Here is a 19832-nt window from a genome sequence, read left to right on the forward strand (position 1 = left end):
AAGTGGGCTGAAGTTGCACCAGCCGAGGTTTAGATTGGACAGTGAGAAAAATGTCTTTACAGAAAAGGTGGTCCAGCACTGGAACAGGTTGGCCAGGGGAGTGGTGGAGTCACCATCCCTGAGGTGTTTAAAAGACACGCAACCGTGGCACTCAGGGACACGGTTTAGTGCTGGACTTGCCAGTGCTGGATAAAGGGTCGGACCTTGTGATCTTGGAAGCCTTTTCCATCCTAAACACGTCTTCGATTTAATGTTGCCTCAGAGCTGGGCAATGACTTCCATATTGCCCCTGTTTTTGCAGTGTTTTGTCATTTTATTTAGTTTTGCGCATTTTGTATATTTTTATTCCATTTTTGCCATAACGAGAGATTTTACTGCAGCACAGCCCGACTCCTGTGCAGCCTGACAGAAATCGGGAGGTTTGTCCCAGATTAGGAGCAGAGGGAAGTGATTCCTGAGCAGTTACCGCCCGCCCCGCCGTCCGCCCATCCGTCCTTCCGTCCATCCGTCCGTCAACCGCGGAACCAACGCGGGCTGCGCGCGCCGCCACCGCCCGCTCCCCGTTGGCCCAGCCCGGCCTGGGCGGGAGGAGCGGGCGGGGATGGAGGCCGCGGCGGGGCGGGGAATGGAGGCCGTGGCGCGGAGTTCGGAGCGGGCTGGGGCCGCCATGCGGAGCCGCGCCGAGGTGGACGCCACGCTGCAGACGGCCAAGCTGAACCCGGCGGAGCTGCTGCCGGCCGTGCACTGCCTCAGCTTCAGCCCGCAGGCCGGCGGCGGCGAGTGCTGCCTGCTGCAGCTGGAGCCGGGGCTCTGCGCCGAACTGGAGGCGGGGCGCAGGTACGGCGGGCGCGGGGCTGTCCTGGACACGGGGCTGTGTCCGCACTTCTGTGTTCTTCTGATGCGGTGGGCGTAACTGACCCTTAAATCCCTTAAACCTGTCTCAGTTACACTGGAAACGAAAAGCCATTTCCTTATAAGCAGCATAAGAAGCGTGTTTTGTTTTTTGGGTTTTTTTTTTTTTTTTTTTTTTTTTCCCTCTGTGTCTGTGTGGTGTTTTAGTTTTTTTGTTGGTTTGGGTTTTTTTTTTGTGGAAAGCTTTTTGCTGTGGAGACTTCTGAACAAAACTCAGAAGATGCTGGAATAGGCTCCCCAAAAAGTGGTCAGAGCACCAAGGCTGCTACAGCTCAAGAAGCAATTGCACAGCGCTCTCGGGCACCTGGTGTGATCCTTTGGGCCAGCCCAGGTGTGATCACCTGGTGTGATCCTTGTGGGTCACATCCAACTCGGGATATTCTATGATCAGAAATACAGGTTTAGAAAAGATATCATGCCTCTAAAAGAATCCTGCTGACTTTGAGATTTTCCTGTTAGACCTCTCGAGGCCTGATGGATGGCAGGGTGCCTACAAGTTAGAAAATTGGCAGGGAAGGATGTGCAGTATGGACGGGCGAATTGGCGGGGAAGGATGTGCAGTATGGACATGCAAATTGGCAGGAAGGATGTGCCCTTCTATGCATGGGCATGGGGTAGGATGGTTATGTGACGCCAAACTCTGAACCAAGAGCAGGTTCTATGCAAGGTTTTGATACTGTTTTAAATTTCTTCCTTTACTGCGATGCCAGTGACATAAGGAAAATCTCTGAAGTGATACAAAATGAGAAGTCCCTCTAAAGAAGGTAGTTCTCTGAGATGCATGTTAGTAAGCCCATTCCTATTTCATGCAATACTGATGAAGTATTATCTGTTAGAGGCCTGAATTATATTGATCCCTTGGGACACAGCTGAGCTTTGTTCATGGCAAACAAGAGAAGCATTTAATTGAATTGAATCTGAGCGCCTAAGTTAGTGTATGTAGCCTGGGAGGAACTGAATGTTCCCCTGTCGTGCTCCTGCTTTGGTATTATCAAGTCCTCATGCAGAATCTTTACTTCATCAAGCATGTGAGCTGAAGAGGGTGCTTTACATTGTCTCTTTGTCCAGAATTGTTCTAGAAGATTATTTTCTTTCCTGCTTGGAATTACTTGCAAGAAAATAGGTATTAATTATCTGAAGGGCTCTGCACAGTAAACACAATTTCTGTTTGCTTTCTTGTTTCACAGTGGGCCAGCTTCAGTCCTCATTAAAGAACAACTCTTTGTTATCTGATTTTTAAGATTAGTGAACTAGTTCACACATTAAGCATCACTTCAGCAGTGTTTTAGGGGGGTTGAGAGAATTGGTGTATGACTATAGGCATTCAACTGTGTTCTGCATGAAAACTTGGAATGCTTGTCTTTTGAGTTCCCACACTAAAAGGAGAGGGAAGAACACAGTCAATTAGATTAATTTACTTTTTTTGGTGAACTGTGACTGCTGCTACCAAACAGAACTGCAGTTTGTAATTTCTTTACAAATGTATGAATGTGAGAAAATATCAAACAAGTTTAATAAGAGTTCATCTGAAACAGAGGTAAAAATGCATCATTATTTCATGATTTCATGATTTCATCATTGGTTTTTTTTTTCAGCCTAATAATTCGTGGTGAAAAGGATGAACATGCAGTGTTGTGCAGCAAAGATAAAACTTATGACATGAAAATAGCAGATACCTCAAATATGCTGCTGTTTGTTCCTGGTTGCAAAACTCCAGAGGAACTGAAAGCAGATCAGGCATCTTGTAATATTATTCATTCACAGGTATGTCTTTCAGGGTTTTATTTGTTTGCTTTAATTTTGTTCTTTCTTATTCTCTGTAATTTCTTGTATTTTGTCCAAGATGCATATGTGAAACCCAGCTGACATTCAGTTGCCTAAACACAGACTTCTAACGCCATTTTAGATGCCCTGTGGTATTGCTTAGCCACTATTGCAGACTGCCACTGGAGAAAGGACGAGTCTCCTGTAGCTTCTTTGTGTACTGACCAGTTCCAAGAGGATGTATTTATAAATGTGTTTTTTATACAGGGCCATGCTATGCCTTAGGGTGTCCAAAATGGCTTTAGAGCCTTTCTTCAGGCAGTTGAACTTTCTCTGTAATGTATGGTTATTATTTCAGAGAAGTTAAAACTGTGCTTTATTTTCATTGCATAGTAATTACTTGTGGTAGGTATTAAAAGCTTGCAAAGAAAATATAATTTCTCAGTGTTAGCAACTGTTTTTAAAGTAAGCTATTTACAGGTTGATTTTTAGGAGTGCTTTTCCCAAAAGGGAGATTTTACAATCTTGTATCTGAATACTATTTTTTAAATATAGAAATGTATTCTAAGGTGGCTCTTTCAATTAGTGTATCAAAACATTTGTCAAAGTGAATGAATTTAGGGTTCTCAGTTTAAGAATTCATTGTTCTGTGCCCTCCTGAAGCGTAGTTAATAAAATTCTATTAAAAATAGCTAGGCAAACATTATTAGTTAATTATTTTCTGTAATGGACATAATGGCATCATTGAGGAATAATCCTACTTCAACATCAGTTCTTCCATGAGGTCTAATGAGCTAATGTAAAAAGTTAATTCAAGCTGAAGTAGATTAATAAGAAAGTAATATTCTTTCATATACTTTTTTTTTTCTTGCTACATTTAATTGTTTCACTATTCCTGTGAAGTTACACATCATAGAAATGTGATTTGCTTAGGAATTATTTTAAAAGTTTTATTTCTAAGAGCTCTCAAAATTATATCAAAAATGTAAGATGGTCCATTAACACTGCAAATTGTGAAACATAGCAAAAGATACTATGTGTACTCAGTACTTTGGGGCTTCACTGCTCTTCACTTGCTGCCTTGGTGCTGATCTTTGTATCACTTTCACAGCTGATACAGCCAAAGCATTTGCCATTTTATTCACCTCACAGAGCTTATCTCAGGTTATGAGCTTTGGAATATTAATTAGAATTATTTATTTCCTTTTCTATGCAGAGTATCTTCTTATTACCAAAATGATCAGAAAACAACTTGGCAGGAAAAAACCTAGCACTTAAGTAAATGCTAATTGACATGAAGCTTGGAAGTTTGTCAGGAAGTTGGTGTTTAGCTGAAATTTTTGCCAAGCCAGTTATGTAATAGATTAAAATTGACAGATTTCTGTGTATTAGAATTTGTATACAATTACTTCTATATATAGGTGGTTTTGCTTATAGTTGATTTAAATGGAAAATTATTTTAAAGCTTTAGTTGTTGTTTTTGGGTTTTTTTAATGGAGGACTTCTAAAATACCTCAAGTACACCAGTAAAGCACTTAGGGTATTTTAAAGCACTGTCTAGAGGCTTTTTCATAGAAGCTGTTTTTACATGGGACTGGTGATTGGGTCAGGAGTCACTAAGCTGGAGCCTGTTCTGCCTCTGCAATTCTGTTCCCATTTCTGTTGGTTTAGTAAATAGTAGAAATGATGCTGAAAGGCCTCCAATAGTCTGGCCTCTTCCAAGAATCTTGCAGTAAGTCAAAGCTGTACCCTGTGAAGCATCTCAGGATTACTCTGAAAGTAAAGCTTTGGTAAGTCGGTGCTGTTGAATCACGAACAGCCAAACTTCCTGTTGCACACTCCTCATTCTTGTGTTGACTCAGGGAGAGGAACAGAGGTGTCTTGTCAGTTGTGTGCAAGTGTAGCTTTCTGTCCTTGTTACTGTCTGCTTTGCTTGAGCTTAGGACTATGATGATTCATTAAAAAGACCATGAAGTAGATCCCAAGCTTGGGAAGAAGTGGGGAAGATAGACACAGGTTAATACAGGAAGGCTTTTCTGGCAGTAACACAATTTACTGTTAAGGCAAAAAGCAGTTTTGAGGGAAATTGTGCAGAAATATATCCTGTGGTGATTTCCTGTCATTTGCAGGCAGAGTTGAGTTGTTACCTTTGTCTTATGCACTACAAAGATATATTTTATCAATCAGCTGTGGATTTTTATTCTTCATTGTCTGTAGTAATTTTTTTATTGAAAACATTGGAATGATTGTTTTATCTTTAAAGTAATTACCCTATTAATAGTTACTTGTTTTCAATGACTGGGTTAACACTGCTTGCTGATAATTTTTGGTAAGCAGCTTTGAATCCAGATGCTACATTAAAATGTTTAAAGAGTTGCTGTTTTCTCTTGTAGATTGCTGGTTTCTCCAAGAACTATTGGGAATTAAGGAGATGTCGACCAAAACTGAAGAAACTGAGGACGCTTTTAATGGAAGATCCATATGAAGGGCCTGATAGTCAGAAAGATCAGACTTCAACATTTTCAAAGGTAAATCAGCTGTGTAAATTGCTTTCTTGTAATTGGTAATGAGCAAATTAAAATGAAGATACATCCTTAAGTAGAAAAATCCCTTTTCTCATGTGATTCACAGTGCTTCTTTGAGTTAATTTTTTAACTCTTCTATTCTAAACAAGTTGATTGTTAATAGCACTTCCAGTGAGTACAGGTAAGCAGCCTTTTTATTAGTTAAAATGAAGGACATGGAAGGAGACTGGGCATTTTCCTTTTCCTGTGGGAAGTTTCTTGGAGCACAACCTTCAGAATCTTTTCTAAATTCCTTGAGGGTTACATGACTACTAAGGTATAGTGCAGCCTTTCCTTCTTTGTGTCTGCCACGTATGAGGTCAGCGCACACCATGTGCAGATTGCTTGCTAATCAGTAATTGGTGATGACAAGGAGAAGAAGGGAGTTGAAGAGAGTAACAGGATTATCTAAGGCATGGAATAAGACACACTAAAAGAAGGAAAAACACAAATGAAATCCCGTCCTGCTGTCTTACAGTGTTTCCAGGAAATTCATTTTGGGACCTAAAGAGTAATGGGGAGACCTGGACTGTGCAGCATATGATCTCAGCTAAAAGGCCGATAAAAATTCTGGGGCTTTGTTAGCTTGGTTGGTTTTCCTTTTGACTTGAAGACCAAAAAGTAGTTGTTCCCAAGTATTTTATGCTGAGGCATGATTGAAGCTGACACCACCAAACCATCTGCATGTGTTCAGATGTGCAAACACAGATGTTACTTTTCTCTGGAGAGACAGGATGCTTCTCTCTTCCTGGATGATTAACAGGCTGATTTCTGATCGGTTACAGAATCTTGCCCCCAGAATTGCCTACCTGTGCTGTTCTAGGCATAGCAGGACATACAGCAAAATAAGGGATGGCAAAGGTTCAAGGGCTTAAATTGTCTGAAAATTATAAGCATTGTCAAAAACTAGCAACATGAAAAAGTCATATGAAATAGTGTTTATTCATAATATTGAGTATTATTAAAAAGGTGTCAGTGTCTCCCAAACATTAATGACTGATTTGAGGATTGATCACCATTTATTTTTGAAGGAGAATGCATTTCCTCTATGAGCTTACTGAGTAACAACAACTAGGTATATCTGATAAATGCAGACAAGTGTTAACCTTGCCTCTGGTGGAACTCCTCAATGAATCTGAAAGCTCTCCAGGGGAAAACTCTTTCCTGTGGGACTAATTTTCTCTGAAATCCCAAACAGTGTATGTGTAGTAATGATTTCCACTGTTTTGTTTGCTTACACTTAATATTTATTGTGTGCTGGGAAACCTTAGAAAATTCAGTCTGGGGGAAAAAACATCTGTCTTAAGTCTTTCCTTCATTATAGCTTACAATGCATTTAGTATGGTCACTGAAGCAAAGAAGAAGTAAGAAAACCTCTTTTATTTCCTTTATTTTTCCCTTGTTGCAGTATACAACAGAAGATTTGTTAAATCTGATTCAAGCAAGTGAGGAAGAAATACTCCACCAATTGCAGGTCATAGATGCCTGCAAAATCAAAGGTATTTGTATCTAAAGAATATTCTTACCTATGAGGAAATAGCCCTCCTATTTTCCCCAAAATACATGTCTCCCTTTTTTAAGGCCTATTCTATATCCTTGTCTTTCAAGGTGCAAGTTACTTTAAAGTTCTAAGACTTGTTCCCATAGATCCATGTCCTCTGCTGCTGTGGATCTGCTCAGAAGGATGAAGCTGAGCAGGCACTGCCAGTCTCTCTCTTTCAGGATAACTCCTTTGCTGCTACAAACACTGGCATCAGAGTATCCCACCCACAGCATGAATATTTTTTAGCTGGTCGACCTCTTCATGACTGAGTGGGTGCTGCTTTCTGTAGTTCTAGAGGCAAAAATAGCTGATTCTTAGGGAGCCCCATCCTTTTCATAGTTCTTTCTTCCTCCTGGACTTGGTTTATCTCAGTGTCTTCCTACCATGTGAGGGAAGGCTGGAGCAATGCCTCACCTTGGGACAGGTCCTATTCATCCTTTACTTGGCCATGCCCAAACATTCAGTAGCACACAAGTTGATGGCTGTCCTAGAGTCATCTGGATTTCTGGATTTTTGTGAACTTCTCTGGACCTGAGCTGTTGCTTTGCAGGGCCAGTGCAGCCCATCCTGTTCATGCAGTTCCGTTCCAGAACTAAGCATTAGTTCTTCCACATCTTGGAGTGATATTTTCAGTGTCTTTGTATCTGTGGCAGTTAAAGAATTACTAAAGAATTCCAAACAGTTGAGATAATTAAGTTTCATTCTCCTTTACATATGCTCTTATTATTTAGTTCCTTTTCTGAGCTTTTAATCCTGAAAAGAACACAATGGTACTGCGTATTATAAAGGTGTGACCTGAATGTCCAGACTCCAGTAATGTATCTTAATGGCAATAGAATTAAGGTGTTAATGTTTTCCTTCTAACAGTGTTCTGTGGTGCTCTGTTTGGCAGGATATTGGAGAATTCTAGACTTTGACTATGAGATGAAACTCTTGAATCATGTGACTCAGCTAATAGACTCAGAGTCCTGGCCTTTGAGTAAGGTTCCTCTCTCTGCCTGCCTTGAAGAACTTGGATCTCTAGAACCCAGGTAAACAATTATTTTAGTACTTAAAATTGCCTACATTCATTATTAACTATGTGTAATTACAGTATTTGTTAACGGTCTATTAGAATTATAGTCTTGAAAATCAGGATTCTACTTACTGTGATATAAATGATACATTTTCTTTGTTTCTAAAAATACTCAAGGGAATTTTTAGACCGGTTAGTAAACTGATTTTGGTGTTTATTGTTAGTATTTTCATTGATCCACAGTAGAAACATTACTGCTGAGTTGTAAATGATGGAAGGAGCATGTACTTAAGTTGTAAATTGCTGAGCATCTTGAAATAGTTGTTCTGAAGCTATAGCTAGCCAAAAATGTTTGGTTTACCTGTTGCATACTAGCTGAGAGGATGTATGTTTTCTGGTGTAATTCAAAAGTACCATTCAAAGAAAGTCTTAAGTTTACAATATGTAGCATTTTCCATTTAATTGCATTTTGGCTCAAAAAGATATCTGCAGTTAGGCTATAATTTATGACAGAGCTACAGAAAAGTGCCTATTATTCAGTAAGGGATAATTAATTGCCAAATTTTTGACTTGCATCATAGGATCGTTCAGACTGGTAAAAAACATTAGGATCATTGAGTCCAGCCATTACCACACCACTGCCAAGTCCAGGACTGAACCATGTCCCTAAGTGCCAAATCTACGTGTCTTTTAAACACCTCCAGGGATGGTGACTCCACCACGTCCCTGGGCAACCTGTTCCAGTGCTTGAGAAAGATTTCTTCATGGAAAGCATTCTTATATCCAATCTAAATATGTCAGGCCATTTCTTCTGATCCTGTCACTTGTTACCTGGGGGGGAAGAGACCGACCCCCACTGGCTACAGCCTCCTCTCAGGGAGCTGTAGGGAGTGACAAGGTCCCCCCTGGGCCTCCTTTTCTCCAGGCCAAACACCCCCAGCTCCCTCAGCTGCTCCTCACCTGAGTTGTGCTCCAGACCCTTCCCCAGCTCTGTTGCCCTTCTCTGGACACACTCCAGCCCCTCAATGTCCTTCAGTTCTGGTCTGAGGGACCCAGAACTGGACACAGGGTTTGAGGTGCATCCTCACCAGTGCTGAGGGGAACAATCCCTGCCCTGGTCCTGCTGGCCACACTTGCTGATACAATTCTTTCTCATTGGAAAAAAAAGATATTGCAAGAGTGTATTCCTTATTTCCCTTACACATTTTAGTCTTTGCTAGTTATAACTAGGAGGTGGAAGAGACCTTTGGGGGAGATTCTTCTCTCTTCTATTTTTTACCAGTTTCTTCATTTCACCCACAAAAATGTGTCTCATCATCTATTCCCTTCAGTTTATTTTCTTCTCCATACCTGTTTCTTAATCGTCTTGGTAACTGTTTCCGTAGTGTCCTAGTAAACACTAATATTAGAACATGTTTTCTGATTTTTTTTTCCCAGAGAGATGATAGAACACATTCTTTTAAGCTATGGCAGGAAATATGTTGATGATGGTAAGTTTGGGAATGATAACATGGCTTAACTTTGCATAAAAGAAATAATTATTAGTGTGGAAATGTAGGTTTTTGAAGAACGGCCGAAACAAGTGACTCTGCTACAGTACAAACGAGAGAGGGAGGAGGGAGAAAACTGGCTAAAAATCAGTACAATTGTTAAAGGAATTTTCATAGGTAAAAAAGGAACTGATTTGTTAGGTGTGTACAAGCCATAATTTCGTGACTAAAGAGAGCTCACTAGTAAAATTTAGATGACATCTCTCATTAGATACCCTAGAAGATCTCAGATATTTAAGTAATTAATTGTGCTATTATGAGTAGTCAATGGCATGAATTCAGCTTGCTTGGAGTAGGTATCTGCCTGTGATCTCTTGAACTGCCCCACAAGATCTGCTGGTTGTAGGGAGTAGATTTGCATTGTCCATCTCATACACAAATACAATACTGCACTGCTGTAATTCAGTCTGAATTCTTCCCCACAGTGGCTTTCATCTCACCTTTGGCTGAAGCAGGAGTTGCACTCAAAGAACATAAGGAAGTCAGTGGAGTGACAACAGACTCTTGTCTTAATGTATTTAGGCAGTTTGCACAAGGAACAAGTCTGAATTACACAGAGGTGGCTGAAACAATAGAAGGAAGTGTTTATACCTGATTTGGGTCAGAAATTTTAGCCAAGTCACTGTGAGAGAAAATGAAATCTCATCTCTTCATAATCCCATTAGGGTGATTAAAGAAGTGAAAGTTTTGTTTACAAGCCATTCAGAAATAGGAATGAGAGCTGGAGGAGGAACAGTACACTGAAAGGGGAAAACATGGAGGGCAAACACATTTATCGATACAAATTAATACTGTAGTTGGGACTGTACTGCTGTGTTCTGCATAATTTGTTCCTGAGAATGAGAAGATACCCTAATTTATCCAAATTAATACCAAGTCAAATTGCTTCCCAAGGAGAAAAAAAAAAGGATGCTTGGTGTATAGAAGACTGTAGAACAAAATGGAAATACAAGGCTGTTCTTTTATCAAAAGGCAAGAACCCAAGATAACTTAGTTTTTGCTTCTTGGCAGGGGAGGTTTTCTTTGAAATGCATGAAGATAAAATATGCAGAGCTATAGCACAAATGCTTTTGCAAAATGCAGTTAAATTCAATCTATCAGAGTTTGAAGAAGTCTGGCAACAGAGTGTCCCTGAGGGGATGACAGCAAGGCTTGATCAGCTTCAGGTAAACACGTAAAGAAGGATGAATTATTTTGTGAATGGGCTGTAACTGACTTGTGTCATATACAGATTTTAGCCATTATTGGGTATTGTGTTGTTTCTGTCAGCTTTTGAGTTCAAGTATGCTTTATGATATCCTCAATAAGCACCAGTAGTCTGGAATCATAATTCAGGTTTCTGTAACTAAGGCACGTTTCACTGTTTGAAGAAAGGTTGCAGCTATAATTTACTACTTGTAAATGTGACTGGAACAGAAGCTGAAGCTGTTGTTGAAAAGATGGTAGTGACAGCCAGTAGAGTAGTAAGCACTACTGGAATCCTTTTGCTTAAAGCAGGCAGAGAGATGTTGGAACCCAGTGGATTCTCCCTTTCTTCTTATCGTAAAATAAATGATAAATACTGCCTGTAAAACAGTGCCTTTATGATACTTCTTCACTTTGCCTCTGGTAGTGCAGTTCTAGAAGGCTTTGGATCTGCAAAGAGCAACTTGCATGGGATGTTGTCAGAAAGAAGGAAGTTTAATTGTTTTGCCAGTACTCTTTCTTTCATTTCTGATACTGTTCTGCAGGGCTTGGCTCTTGTGGATAGAAGTTCAAGACCAGAGACCATCTTTCTGCTGAAAGTGGAAGACTTACCTGAAGACAATCAGGAAAGATTCAACAGCTTATTTGGCATACGGGAAAAGTGGACAGAAGTGGATATTACCCCTTATATACAGTAAGGATGTATTTATTTTTATTAAAACATAATTAGTACCATATTCTTCTCTTTTTGTATAGCTGGCTTCTGATGAGCCATCACTGCCTCAGTGATACTCTATACTTTGCATTTTAAATTTAGTGGATTCTTTATGAATAGAATACCCACCTCTGGAATCTGTAACTCTCTTTTTTTGGACTTAAATGTGTGTAAAAAGTTGATCCTACTGGGTTTAAATGGGTGATAATTCTCATTTGATTAAAGCAGACAATTCAAAGGCTAAACTTGCTGACATTTACACTATATTTACAACACTAGAACTATAAAGCAATAGTGCTTCCTGTACTGCATCCGTTGTTCCTTTGGTAGTTAAGACTTACACTGCACATTATCTGGAATGTCCAGCTGTGATATATGTGAGAAGATGTTGATGCTGTCCCAGAGGTAACTGCATCAACCCTTTATGAGTGGCTCTAAATTTACTGTAATATAACTGAATTGTTCAGAGCTAGCTAGATTGGAAATTCTGTTGGAGAACAGTAAGAATAAAACTCTGCCTAATACCCCAAATTATTTTTCTGAAGTAGTGTAGTTTTGTCTAGTGTGTAAATGTCAAGGTAAGTTCTAAACTTGAGGTAATTTAAAGTATGTGACAGTTACAGTAGTTCTGGTTTTTTTTCCTAACATCCAAATCCAGTTTATTGCTGTAGTTACAAATGTTTTACGGATTCATTTTGTGTGATAGTATCTCTAAATTTTCTAAATGCCAATGTCCTGTGCTTTATTTCCTCTGTAGAGACTTGTGTGCAGAGAAGCAGACTGTTGGTGCTCTTCTGACAAAATATGCTCGCTCCTCAATGCTGAATGGTGTTAAAGTTTATAATTCTAGAAGACCCATCTCATAACAAGTATTGTTTGAAGAACTGAGGCTACTGAATGTAGTAACAGTGAATGTTACTTGCTGCTGCCTTCTGGGGAAAAGAGTGGCCATCATTATACAGTGTACTTACAGGCTATTTGAATATGTTGTATTCTCTGCTCAGCTAAGCAGAGTGTGAGGACACTTGTGGCCTCTGAGGAATGATATTCAGCTCACCTTCCTTTGCCAGCCTTCTTTGCCAACCTTCCTTTGCCCAACTTCTACTTCTTGAATACACATAATCTTTTTATCCATAAGTCTGAAACAAATATTAAAAACTTCCTTGATAATAATTCAATCAATTCAATTGAATAGCAAAATAGAAATTTTAGTCTTCTGCCCATTAGTGGCCATTCTTGAAGATTAGGGTTTCAATGCAGTGTTCACATTTTGCACAGCAGAGAACTCATCAAGCTCATGAACAAATCATTCCCCACTGAGACTACATCAGTCTTGATTTTGAAAAGTGGTTCCTTTTAAGGTCATGTCTATGAACAACATCAGCACCTGTCACTTTAATACTTGGCAGAATGGCCTTATGTATATTGCCAAAAAAACCCTAATTGCAGCGAAGTGTGAATATAAGAGAGAGAAGTTGGATGATGTGTTACAAATTTCCTATAACCTGTCATTAAATGTAGCTGAGGTAAAACTAATGCTTTACAGAAGAGTACTTGTGTTTTTTTAAAAAGAACCTACAAAACTTTGTAGTACAATTATTTTTTTAAAACTTTGTTAGGGCTCATGACAGCACATAGAAATTGTGCCTTACAGTTTTGTAATGATAATACTGTTGTATGTAAATGAAACAGAATGTTTTGATGATACTGCCATGAAATGGTGTACCTGAGATGGTAATCTTGTGATCATTAAAAAGGATTGTTTGCATGTCAGTAAACCAGAGTTTAATATTAGATCGTTTTCAGGTTTATATTTTAAGCTTAACAGTCGTTGCTTATTTGATACAAAAAGGATTCTTTCATCAGACTCAGATGTGAGGTAGGAAATACCTTGGAACTGCCAGCATTCCAGCTGTAGAGTGAGTGGGGAGAGTAGAGAAACTCCTCCTAAATCAAATGTAACTCAAGCTGCACACTGTGTGTGTACTTGGAATATGGTACAGATAAAACACTGAATAAAAGCTTCTTCCTGAGCTCTGTTTATTGTTGCCCAGTGCTGCAAGGTCAGTGTCCTGTGCTGCACATTGTTGGTGCAGGGCTGTGGTGTTTGACCAACTGTGTGATGTAGAAGGGCTCTCTGCTGGGAAGGACTGCTTTGTTTGCTGTCTGGTTCCAGCAGCTCCGGTCCCCCAACAGCAGCAGCAGGTTCAGTCCCAGAGATCAATGGTTATATGAACAGAAAAGCCTTGGAAATTCCCTCCATTGCATCACAGAAGGCCCCTTAGTTGAAATATGCAACACAATTTATACTTTTATATTTGTGCTCCAAGTTTGTATTTACATAGGTGTTTCTTTGTAAAACAAATCAGAAATTAAGTATTTAATGAATAGAACTTTTTTACGGCTATGACAGGAGTTTTCTTACATTAATTTTGTGTGTGTAATCATTCCATGTGTGCAGTGCTCCTGCTTGGTTTTGTTACACATTGAAAAATGAAATGACCCTTTCAAACTCCCACCAGTTTCTTCGATGCAAGCATTTATTTTAACCTGAAATACATTAATCTGAAGTTACTTATAACAACCTTGGTTATAAAGGAACTATATCTCGCGGCCTCCTTCTCCCACCAGTGGCGCCCCCCGTAAGGCGGCAGGCGGAGCTCGCTGCGGGCGCGCGCCGCTCCCGCCGCCCCTTCCCGCCTTCCGCCCGCCCACCCGCGCCTGCGCGAGCTGCGGCGCCTGCGCACGGGGACACGGCGCGGCCCCTTTCTCGGCTTTTGGGTGGTTCGGGAGGGTTATTTTATTCTTTCTTTTTTTTCTTCTTCTTCTCTCCGGCCGCCGCTGCCGCCGCTGTAAAAAGCAGCTGCCTTTCTGTAAAAAGGAAAACTCCAGCAGCCTTTCCCGCTGAAGTGACAGAGCTCAGTCAATCGGGCCGTGACCTCTCACCCGCGGGTCGGAGGTGACTGCCAAGATGGCGGCGGCTGCGGAAGATCCGCGGCGGGCGCGCTGCTGAGGGAGACCCGCGGGGCTGACCCTGCCCCGGGCCCGGCCACCGCCCGGCCCGCTCCACCCTCTGCCAGGCCTTTCCCGGCTCTCAGCGGACGGCGCTGCCCCAGCCGGCGCTCCCGGGAGCGCGGACCCCGGTGCCTGCCCGGCCATCCTGGCCGCGGCCCTCCTGATTCCGTCGCTCCCGCCGCCCCTGCCCGCTGAGCCGGTTGTTTTCCGTAGTTCCCGTGGAGAGGAAGCTCGTCTGGACTGGTTCCGTAAGCCCAGCAGACCGAGGGGCTGCGTGTGCACCCACGGGAGGTTTTACACAAACACTGCTTGGTGGTGGTGCTGTAGCGATGGCGCTCATTGGAGCTGAGGATTCCTGACTGCTGGGGGGTCACACATCGCTGAGGAGATGAGAGATCAAATCCAGCGTGACACGGGGGAAAATCGAAGGACCCGCTGAGTGAGGATGATGTTGGTGCCAGTCTGACGGTCAGCAGAGTGCGTTTAGTGCTGCGGTTCAGGATGAATAGGAAGAAAGGAGACAAAGGATTTGAAAGCCCAAGACCCTATAAATTATAAGTATCCATTTTTTAAAATTGTTGTACTTGAAACCAATGCACACTGAATCAGGCCAAAGGCTGATTATAATGATTTATTTAAGAAGGAGCTGTTGCTTGTGGTGTAGCTTGCTTTCAGAAAAGGTGTGTTGCGGATAAATGTTTGAGTGTGTAAATGGACTTACTCTTGGGCAGCAAGTCTTTCAAACACGCGGTCTCATAAAGATATTTACATTATGCTCTTCAAACTTAGGACATCTCTTCACACAGTGCCAGTACTAAAGACCACACTACGATGTTCCATATGTACTGGTGTATCAAAAAGCCCTTTTAACTTAAGGGCTTTTTATGTGTAAAAAAATGTTTGCATTTGCAGCAAGCCGCTTTGTTAAGCAAATTGTCGTTTTCACACATTCACTATTTGGCTTGTAACCAAGCTACAAAGCAGTTGGTGGTGGATTTCAGTACATTTTAATAGATGTCTTGTTATACCTCTTTGATTCCTTTATAAATCTGTTACACAAATGTATTGGTAAGTAGAATCAGTCTTCTCATGCACACTTAATGTAAGTAACGTCTGAATCTGTTTTTAGATGTAATTCTCTTATAAGAATTTTTTTATCTCATCTGGAGCAATGTCAGTTCTTAATGCACAGGATATGTGCAGATAAAGCATGATGTGTCACAGAAGTTGAATTACTTCAAGGTTTTGTCTTAAGTCATGAAATGCACTACTGTAAAGATGACACCCACTACAGAAAATTGCATAGAAATAACTTACAGGATTTTTAAAAAGTTGGCATTATATTATCTCCTACCTTTTCAATTAGTTTTATTTGCCAGGAGTTCTAATATGTCACTCAAAATTTAAGCAAATGCATTTGACTAGTATAAAATACCTATCTTGATTCATGCATTGGCATTATTTTAAATTATAAATTTTTATGGCATGCTAATTGTAAAAGCACATACTGTATCTTTTAATGTGTAATGTCTGCTTATATAAATGATGTATGAGTGTCAACTTTCCACAGGTTTCTGATTGCAAGTCTTAGAGCTCATGCCGTTACTGATACTCATCACTAGTGTTAGACCTGGACACTGCCTTTTGTAATTGTTTATTTTTACATACAAATAGGTGTTGTTCAAAAATTTTGTTATCTTCCTGTATTACTGGTAGTGTTCATCCTGGTATGATACTGTGTTTTATTTTTTTGGGGGACTTTCCTGACATTGTGGATAACTTCTATTCATTATTTGGTTTAGACCGCATAAAAGATTGGGACAATCACTAATGATTTTTATAGAAGTATTTTCTATTGGCTGTATTTATGTACATATATCCTCTGTGGCTCTCTGTTAAACTGGGTTAAAGTATTATTTTAAATGCTGACATTTGTGCAAAACCTTACTTTATTTTTTTTGGTTTTTTTCTTCCAGCACAACTCATCAAGTAGTTTGTATCAACAACATAAATTTTCAGAGAAAGTCTGTTGTAGTAAGTATTTCTTAATAAAGTGTGAAGTAGAAATTAAGTGTCTGGATTTTCTTCATACTTTTAGAGGAAAAAACTGCACTCACAAGCTGTTTATGCTGTTCAACTACTTTATATATTATACTTTCTAATCCGATGCTTCTCATAAGTCTGTCATTGCTTGAGATAAAGTTCTTTCTAACCGTGAGCACTTCTAGAAAAAGATTCTAAATGAAAGCTGCTGCATTGTAAATATTACGGAGCAATTTGCAGTTCAGAATTCATGCTCACACTGTGTTAGCTGATGTTTGGGATAGACTTACGGAGTTTCCTACCTTGTATGTGAGTTCATTTGGGCTTTGAAGAGACTTTTATCATTTCAGGCCTAAAGTCTTCAAGGGTCTTTGTCAGTTTATGTATCTGTTTAAAAGGATTCTGCTTAGGTTTTAAGAATTCTTGTCTCAAATTCAAGTACCAAAACATAGTGATGCTAATAACTTGAAATCTAGTCAATAGAAGCAGATTTTTTCCAGTAAAACAGGCATGATTGTCAGTCACATTGGATTTTTTGTTGTGTCTGTTTCATTTACAGCTGTGAAAATTCACCTGTTAAATGGCATGAAAGAAAATGTAGAAAATCTAAAGGGCAATTAATTTCCCTTTTTAAATATGAAAATATCATCTTTATACCAGTCATTTTTTTAAATTGTATTAATAATAATTATTTTTATATCTCTCTAGTTTTTAAGTTGTTAAAGATTTTACAGAAGATTTTGATTTGTGTTTTCATAGGGTTATGTGGAACTCACAATATTTCCCACAGTGGCAAACCTGAACAGAATCAAGCTGAACAGTAAACAGTGCCGCATTTACAGAGTGAGAGTCAATGATTTGGAAGCAGCTTTCATCTATAATGATCCCACACTGGAGGTCTGTCACCATGAGTCAAAGCAGTAAGTGGTGTGTTTAAGACTCTACAGAGGGAGTGTTTTCTGTTGCTCTTAAGTATAACCTATTCTCTTTTACAGTCAAGTTTTACCTGGTAATTTCCTAATGGTAACTTTTGGTCTGGTCTAATTTTGGGGAGGTATTTTGGCAATAATTTTGACTCTTACACTAGTCTTCTTGTTTCTTGTGCTCATTTATCTTTGTATTGTTTTGTGAAAGTATCAAAAAATTTTCTATCAAGTACTTCATGGGGAAATAAGGCCTTGGATTTGATCTGTGTGCTTGAGACAGACACTGTCTATTCCTTTTTTCATCAATTATGCAAGAGCTTCAATAATTCGGTTTGCAAATACGGTGTTCATTTATATAGGACACTGAATTTATTATCAGAGTTATGAAATTTTCTTTGAGTCTTGATACTGAACCACTTGAGTATATTAATTCCCTGATTCTGTTTGCTTTGTGACTTGGTGTTTTTGTTGTTGACACTATTGCTCATCATGTCAAAAATGCAGAATCCTTTATTGTAGGGATTCCAGACTGTTGTGAAGTGCTAAAAAGTAAAGCTTTTGGCCTTTCCTAAGGAATCAAACTTTCATTATTTATTGTTGTAGATAACAGTATAAGTCCTAGAACCTGAACTCACTCCAAAATTTGAAAGGAAAAGTTTCAAATTTCTTCAACGTCTCATATTGAAGAGTATGTTCAAAATCATGTGGCATTCTGTATGTTCTAGGGAACTGATATGGGAAGGGGCTTTAGCAAAAGATCTTGTAGCCATTTCATTTTTGGTGAGAGCATGATGGGCAAATGTTTTTCCTAGACAATCTCTTTTGATTTGCTGGAACATTCATATTCTCACACCTTCTTTTGGCTGGCTTGGTTGAATTTACAATTTGCTGAATTGTTGAAAAACTTCTAGTGAAAGTATTGTTTAACAGCAGCTGATTAAAAAAATCAGTCCTTCAGGCTGCAAAAGACTGGCTGAAATAATCTAGTCCAGGTCCCCTCAGGGTCAGGTAGAATTGATTCCACAGGGCTGTGTCCATTTGGATTTTGAGTATCTTTGGGGATGGAATCTCTGCAGTTCTCCAGGCAACTTTGTCCAGCGTTGATGACCTTCTCAGTAAAAAGCATTTCCTCATATTCTGATAGAATTTCATGTATTTTAGCTTACATCCACTGACAGGAGCAGACACAGTGGGCATGAACTGAGACATAGGAGGTTCCCTCTGAACATCAAGAAACAGTTTTTACTGTGAGGGTGACTGAACACTGGGACAATTTATTCAGAGAGATTGTGGAGTCTCTATCCTTGGCAATATTCAAGTCATCTGGATGTGCTCCTGAGCACCTGGTTGTAGGTGACCCTGTTGGAGCTGAGGGGTTGGACCTAGAGGACCTTCAGAAATTGCTTCCAACTTCAGCCATTCTGTGATTCTGTAATAACTGGAATCCTGTGTAATTCTTGGAAGATGTGAAAAAGGAGCAGCATTTTAAATTATAAGAGTGAGCACTCCCATTATGTTAAAAAAGGGATTAGGAGAGAGAATTCTGTCATTTTGTGGAGAAGGTGAGGAGATTTTGTTCACGCTATTCAAACTTAATGGAAAATCTCTGTATTTTATAACTCTTATGTTATTCATAGTTATGAAAGACAGAGGTCACTAAATATTCATAACAAAAAACTAGTATGCCTCTTTCTGTATCTTAGAAGTGGCAATGTGAGTTTCAAAATGTTAGATGAAGTTAGTTGTATTTTTCCATTGAAATACCTGGTCACAGTTAGGTAATTAAATACAGCATCTCTGCTCTTTAGGCAGGATTGCAAGCAGAATTACTAGAAATCTAAAAACTCTAGAATTAGTTCCTCAAAAAAATCATCAGTGTGTTTTCTCTGCCCTTCTTTACATAGAACTTTCTTTACATAGAACTTCTTCTAGAAACAGTGGTTTGTGACAGTAGTCTTCAGTGTTTATATCTAACCATACTACTAAAACAGTAGTCTTTATATCTGATTATCTGGTCATCTCTTCCAGGTTCTCCTTCGTTATGGCAAGTTTAGTGATGATGTCCTTTTGTGCCCTTGAAGCTGAACTAGCTGCAGCAATTATTTTGAGCAGGGCACAGATTAGACATGATGGTTTGTTTCTGGTCTTACAGGGCTCATTACCTTTTGCACTTCTCTTCAGTAGTCTGTTGAACTAGTAAATGGGAAATTAAGATGGTTCTTGGTACCCTGTTTATTTTAATTATTTTGTTTTCAATCTTTAGTTTTCCCTGTGATGTGTAAGAGTATAAGTTCGGGTTATACATACAAGATTATATGTAGAAACATGTTCTTTTGTTTTGATAATGCTTTTAGTTTCTTAGATATTGTTTTCTAAAAGACTTAAAATCATGGAAGCATTGAAATTGGAAAAGACCCATAAGATCATGTCAACTATCAACTCAGCACCACTATGATCAGTAAATCATGTCTTCAGGGGCCATGTCCACAAGCTTTTTGAACACTTTCAGGAATGGTGACTCCATCACTTCCCTGGGTGGTCTGTTCCAACCTTTACAGTCTTGTCTGTGAAAAAATTTTTTCCAAGTAGCTTATCTGGGG

At 39.6% G+C, this 19832-nt stretch overlaps 2 protein-coding genes across 4 annotated transcripts in view; both read left to right on the forward strand.

Moving 5' to 3' along the window:
- The first annotated feature begins 375 nt into the window (after nucleotides 1–375).
- Nucleotides 376–13281, forward strand: DSCC1 (DNA replication and sister chromatid cohesion 1). Its single transcript, XM_005479544.4, has 9 exons — nucleotides 376–837; nucleotides 2508–2676; nucleotides 5070–5204; nucleotides 6649–6739; nucleotides 7676–7814; nucleotides 9236–9288; nucleotides 10360–10514; nucleotides 11079–11227; nucleotides 12006–13281. The coding sequence occupies exons 1-9, from the start codon at nucleotides 602–604 to the stop codon at nucleotides 12112–12114; spliced, it is 1236 nt and encodes a 411-aa protein (XP_005479601.3). The 5' UTR covers nucleotides 376–601; the 3' UTR covers nucleotides 12115–13281.
- A 701-nt stretch (nucleotides 13282–13982) lies between these two features.
- The window catches only part of TAF2 (TATA-box binding protein associated factor 2), a 61205-nt gene continuing 55355 nt past the window's right edge, over nucleotides 13983–19832 (forward strand). For 2 of the 3 annotated variants that reach the window (XM_014263956.3, XM_026799502.2), the window contains exons 1-3: nucleotides 13983–14817; nucleotides 16243–16297; nucleotides 17066–17226. In XM_014263956.3, coding sequence (XP_014119431.2) covers nucleotides 14765–14817; nucleotides 16243–16297; nucleotides 17066–17226 — 269 coding nt within the window. In that variant the 5' untranslated portion in view covers nucleotides 13983–14764. The remainder of the gene's footprint in view (nucleotides 14818–16242; nucleotides 16298–17065; nucleotides 17227–19832) is intronic. The other variant, XM_014263960.3, reaches the window with a different exon arrangement.

The sequence above is a fragment of the Zonotrichia albicollis genome, chromosome 1 (genome assembly GCF_047830755.1).
Source record: "Zonotrichia albicollis isolate bZonAlb1 chromosome 1, bZonAlb1.hap1, whole genome shotgun sequence".
Lineage (NCBI taxonomy): Eukaryota > Metazoa > Chordata > Aves > Passeriformes > Passerellidae > Zonotrichia > Zonotrichia albicollis.